Consider the following 6163-nt stretch of genomic DNA (forward strand, 5'->3'; position numbering starts at 1 on the left):
CACACACACACACACACACACACACACACACACACACACACACCCTCCTGGTCGCCAGAGAGTTGATCCCGGCGTCTTGGTGTCTGGAGAGGCTGGACATTTGCCCCTTCGACCCCTGGATCCCCCAGGGAGGGGAAACAACCCGAATGTCTACGGTGCCTAGAGAGTCTGGTCACTCGGAAACCCCGGGGTCTCGTATACTGGTAAAGCGGGGTCAGTACCCTCTCGAGTCCAGGTCCCTTAGAGAGGGAACCAGGGTGTCTGGCATACCTGGAGAGACACGGCATTCTCCCCCTCCTTGCCCTGGGCTGTAAGAGCGGGCTACAAGGGTCTGCAGAGTGCCTAGAGAGCCAGGGCAGTCCCACCTTGGCCCCGGGTTCCCCCACGGTTGTGACAAGGACATTTGGATTTCCTGGAGAGCTGGGAAAGTCCCACCTCCCTGGACACCCAGGTCCCCCAGTGATGAAACACGGGGGTCTGGTATGCCTGGAGAGCTGATTCAATCGGAACCAGGTATAAGGGGTGTGTGCCTGGAAGGCCTGGACATTACCCTCCTCCACTCCCGGGTACCCTAGAGAAGTGAATCCGCCCGGGGAGTCTTCATTAAAAAAAAAAAAAAATCCTAGATACTATAGGTCAAGAAATTATCTTGATATCTTGGTATCCTACAACCTGAGAGTAAAATAAAAATGAATCAAATCACTGACCACCAGTGATTACAAAATAAGAGTTCCTAGCAATTAACGTTATAGCCAAATTCCAAAACTCCCAGGTCATAGATAAAATATTACAAGTAGCCAGAAACAAAAAACTCAAATATCATTAAGTCACAGTCAGGCTAACATAAGATGTAGCAGCTTTCACATTAAAGGATTAGAGGGTTTCAGATATAATATTCCGAAAAGCAAAGGACCTACGATTGCAACTAAGAATAACCTATTTATCAAGACCAAGTATAATCCTTCAAGGTTAAAAATGGATATTTAATGAGAGGACTTTCAAACATTCCTGATGAAAAGACCAGGGCTAAAAAGAAAATTTAACTTTCTAATAAAAGAGTCAAGAGAAACATAAAAAGGTAAACATAAAAGAGAAATTCATTCAGTAAGGATTCAAAAAGGTTAAAACATTTACATTTCAATATGAGAAGATGATACATGTAACTCTGAAGACCTCTATCATTATTGGGGCAGTTAGAATGAGTCTGGATAGACAGAGGGCACAGAAGTGATTTGATTATGTTGGGATTGTCTTTTTTAAATGGATAGGCAAGAAAGAGGGATACACTGGGGAAGGAGGAAAAAAAAAGAGAAAGGATGGGGAAATTATATCAACAAAAAAGAAGGTTTATGATGAAGAGCTTTTACAGTGAAGGGGAAGATGGGGGGGAAGTGGGCAATACTTGAACCATATTCTCCTTGCTCAAAATGGGAATAACATATACATCTATTTAGGTATAGGAATTATTAGACCCTACAGGAAAGCAGAAGACCCTGCAGGGAAGGGAAGAAGAAAAGGGGAGAGAGGCTGAGAGAAGGGAAGGTAGATTAAGAAAATTAAGGTTCAGAAACAACCCACATACATTTCTTCTCTGATTACATGAGTTTATCCTTTTTATATCTTGTTCGCATATAGGTTGAGTTCCTAGAGAAAAGGGATTGTTTTTCATTTATTGTTTATTCTCTTTCATTTGTATGCACAGGGCTAAGCACTCAGAGTAGGTGCTTGGGCCCTTTCTGTAAATCGTGTGTTTCTAAACATTTTTGTGTGATGGATACCTTGGGTATCCTGGTGATTTCTATGAAAGCCACCAATTAAAAAAAATAAAATAATACATGGGATTACAAAAGAGGCCAATTATATAGTGGGGAGGGAGGAAACAAACATTAATACTAGGCACTGTGTTAAGCGTTTTATATATTTTATCTCACTTAATCTTCACAAGAACGCTAGGTGGTTGGTGCTATTACAAATCCTGCTCTGCAGCTGAGGAAGCAGAGGTGGGTAGACTTAGAGTGAGTTGTCCAGATCACACAGCTGCTGTTTGTCTGAAGGCCAATCACATGAGGAAGGGCGTGCCTTTAATTGCAAGTGAATTGGATTGGCCAATAATAAGTCACATCCCAAGCCTCAGTTTGTTACTGTTTGAATTTTGATGGCTCTGAGTGAGTGTAAATAACAATTGTTTCTATTCTGGTCAGAAACCCTGAGGATCTTCTCCTCCTAGATCAATTATTTTTAGTAGGTAAAAGGTTTCTTATTCCTTGTTTTGCCTCTTTTCATACCTAGCCTTGATTACTGAACAGACATAGTCCTCTATCACACAAGACAACCCCAGGCCTGGGAAAACCCCTAGCTTAAAAAGCTCCAGGTCTCCCCCTGCATTCAGAGCCATCTCTAGTCATCCTGACCTATGGCTTGCCACTGGACCCAGATGGCCCTGGAGGAGACAGAGAGGCTGATGGGTTTGCACAGCAATGCCTCACTTACATCCAAGTCCAAATCTCACAGCTACTAAGTGTCTGAAGCTAGTTTTGAACTCATCTTTCCAAATCCTGGCCCTGAACTCCATCCACGGCTACTCTAGCTGCCTCTGTATAAATATGAAGCTATAATTTTCCAACCAATTTCTCAGATCCCCCATTATCTATCAATGTTCCTGGGGAAATGATCCCCTGTTCTGAATCCACTGGTATTAATAAATTTGATGCACAGTTGTCATTTGGGCAATCCTTTATCCACATGATCAGCCCTCCTACTCTCAGATGACATTCTATTTATTACTTCTTTTTCTCAGCTGTTCGCTGTTAATAAGTTTGTTTTTTCATGCTTAGAACTTACCTGTCTATTGTCTCTGGTATCCCATAATTTGAATTATTTAACAATTATGATGTTTCAAGAATTGTAGCCATATAACATTACTGGAATAATATTAATATTAAATCGATGATCTGTGATTTCAGAATGTTGAAGTTATTGAAAGCTCTGTTTAGTTTCATAAAAGCAATTCTAAAGTTCCTTTCTACCATTTTTTTAAAATTTGCTTCCATAGTATTTTTTTCTCAATAAATAACTGTATTTTGTAAGAGCTAGTTGAGGTTAATCCACTAAAAGTTGAGGTAACACTGAACCAATCCAGTTATTAATATTAATGATATATTAGTTGTCTTTAATCAGCTGATATTAGTAAGTGATATTGAATAGAAGGCACAGCAATGAGGACTTGAGCCAATAGTATTAGAAGAAATATTCTAACCTTTATGACTCCATTTTCAAGCTCTAAAGGGACAAAGAAGATAAAATCAGTGGGTGAAAATCTGCATTGGGAGTGGGAGTTAGGCTAAAGATCCCCAGATACTGTATGAGCTAAATGTATGCTATTGCATTAGTTCATGTCTGGGAATGCTTTCTGATATATCTCTGTCAATAGTATGGTGAATTTGTGGTGATAAAAAAACCCCTCCATCAATGAATATTTGTACCCCAATCTGAAATGTACAGTTTGAGAGAATTTTATGAATATATTGAGATATTAAGTAGTATGCACATGATCACATTCAGATTGTATGTCAGAAAAAGAAGGACTTGATTTCAGGTCTTTCTAAAAACAAGGCCATCTGCTGCTCTATTCATTATGGAATTTTGGCTATCATTATGAGCATATAAAGCAGGCAAATAGTCAGTATTTGATGGATGAACATTTAAAGCATGATAAATAGTTACATATTTGTCTTTCTTAAATAGATCATTTGAATGAAAAGTCAGTATCCTTTTCATGAACACTTCATGCTTATTCCTAGAATCTCAGTATTGGTGTAGCCAGATGGCACAGTAGATAGATCATAAGTCCTGGATTCAGGAGGATCTGAATCCAAATCTGGCCTCAGACATCTATTTGCTGTGTGATCCTAGGCAAGTCACTTCACTCCAATGACAGAAAGAGACAGAGAGTTAAGTTTCAGCATTCACCTTATTTCTTGTTCAGCCACTTTTTTACATGAGATCACTCTCTGACTCCACAAAATCCTCATGGCAATCTTTACTTCTGTATTCCTCAAAGTATAAATTAAGGGGTTTAACATGGGGGTTACAATTGAATAAAAAACAGTCATAGCTTTATCAATGGAGAAGATAGTCACTGGTCGGAGATACTCAAATATACAAGGAATAAAGAATAAGAGGACCACAGTAATATGGGAGAAACAGGTAGAGAGGGCTTTGAGCCTCCCCTCCAGACTGTGAGATTTTAGGGAGGTCAGAATGACTACATAGGAAGCCATCAAGAGGAGAAAGTTTAAGAGGCAGATGAAACCACTATTTGCTGCAACAAATAGACCCAGGGCATGAATATCCATGCAAACAAGATTGAGCAAAGAAAATAAATCACATATAAAATGATCTATGATGTTGGGGCCACAGAAAGGGAGCCAGCCTATAATGAGAAGCTGTATTAATGCGTGGAGAAAGCCCCCAGCCCAGGCTACCCCCACCAGAAGACCACAGAGCTTCTTGGTCATGATCATGGTATAGTGCAGAGGTTTGCAAATTGCCACATAGCGGTCATAGGCCATGACTGTGAGCAGGATGATCTCAGCACCACCAAAGAAATGTTCAGCAAAGAGCTGGGCCATACACCCATTGAAGGAGATGGTTTTCTTCTCAAGGAGTGAGTCAATTATCATCTTAGGGGCTGAGGAAGATGAACAGCAGCCATCTATGAAGGACAGGTATGATAGAAAGTAGTACATGGGGGAACTTAGAGTTTGGCTGGTGGTGATGGTAACGATAATGAGAAGGTTGCCTGCCAGTGTTGCCAAATACATGAGCAAAACCACCACAAATAGGACTTTCTGCATGTCTGGATTCTGTGTGAGGCCCAGGAGGATGAATTCAGTCACATTGTTCACACTTTTCATCTGTACAAATATATGAGAAATAAATGGGAGTTCATTCACTTGAAAAGAGAAAATTATCATTAATTACACTTGCAATTTCATATCTGACTTTATCTTTTCATAAGGTGATTCAAGTGAATCACATTTTGTACAAAGTAAAAAACTTAGGAAGGTGAAATTTTCCCCTTTTCATACCTAGCCTTGGTTATTGAATGGGCATAGTCCTGTATCACACAAGACAAACTGAGGCCTGGGAAAACCCTTAGCTTAAAAAGCTGCAGGTCTCCCCCTTCATCCAGGGCCATCTCCACTCATCCTGATCTATGTCTTGCCAGGTGGCTCTGGAGGAGACAGAGAGGCTGATGGCTTTGTACAGCATTGCCTCACTTACATCCAAGTCCAAATCTCACAGCTACCAAGTGTCTGAAGCTAGTTTTGAACTCAGGTCTTTCCAACTCCTGGCCCTGCACTCTATCCACTGGCCACTCTAGCTGCCTCTGTTCGTATAAATATAAAGCTGTAAATTTGACAAGGAAGACAAGAAGCTTTCATTAAGTACCCAGGAGGTGAGAGAGACTAGTATTATTTTAGAGTCCCATTTAGCTCCAAATCTATGCTCCTTCCATACCTAGTCTTAGCTCTGTTTATTTCTCCATTTAGCCAAACCCCTGAATTCTAATGATTAATTTCAGGACGACATGAGGTCTCTGAGTGTCATTCAGTATCCAAAGTCCAAAAATAGCCTCTGAGCATAAAGAAATGTTTATGTGAGTAGTTCATATGTACTCAGAGGAGAACTAGATTTGAATCCCAGCACTATCAGTTACTAACTGTGTGATCCTAGGCAAGCCTCCTCACCTCTCTGAAACTTAGTCCTCTTACCCAAAAACAAGTGAACTAATACCTGCAGTGTCTACAATGAGAGGTGGGGAACCTGTAGCCTGCAGCCATGTGAGACCACCCCCAGGATTCTACATCACAGGGATTCACAAGAGTTGAAGGAGACACACATGCATACATTTGTGTGTGAACATACATTTAGTGTGAAACCATATCTTAAGTATGATCAAAAGATTGAAGTTCACAAGTCAAACCTTGACAATAAGCATATTATGTGCTAGGCAAAATGAGTCTAATCCAGCACAATCATCTATCAAGTAAAACAGTAAATTTAGAAGGATGAAGCAGTTTGGCCAAATTCACAGAAGTGGAACCATTTGACTCAATAACACAGCACTAACAGCAGTAAAATAAAAATACTCATTACG

The 6163-nt window shown here is 40.3% G+C and overlaps 1 protein-coding gene across 1 annotated transcript; it reads right to left on the reverse strand.

The window, feature by feature from the left end:
* Positions 1–3965: 3965 nt before the first annotated feature.
* On the reverse strand, positions 3966–5001 carry LOC138163314 (olfactory receptor 4C12-like). Its single transcript, XM_069090851.1, has one exon. It carries the CDS (start codon positions 4974–4976, stop codon positions 3966–3968), a length of 1011 nt encoding a protein of 336 aa, XP_068946952.1. The 5' UTR covers positions 4977–5001.
* Positions 5002–6163: the final 1162 nt, after the last annotated feature.

The sequence above is a fragment of the Petaurus breviceps genome, unplaced genomic scaffold (genome assembly GCF_028583685.1).
Source record: "Petaurus breviceps papuanus isolate PSGF00001 unplaced genomic scaffold, PetGlider_PUasm1.0 188, whole genome shotgun sequence".
Classification (NCBI taxonomy): domain Eukaryota; kingdom Metazoa; phylum Chordata; class Mammalia; order Diprotodontia; family Petauridae; genus Petaurus; species Petaurus breviceps.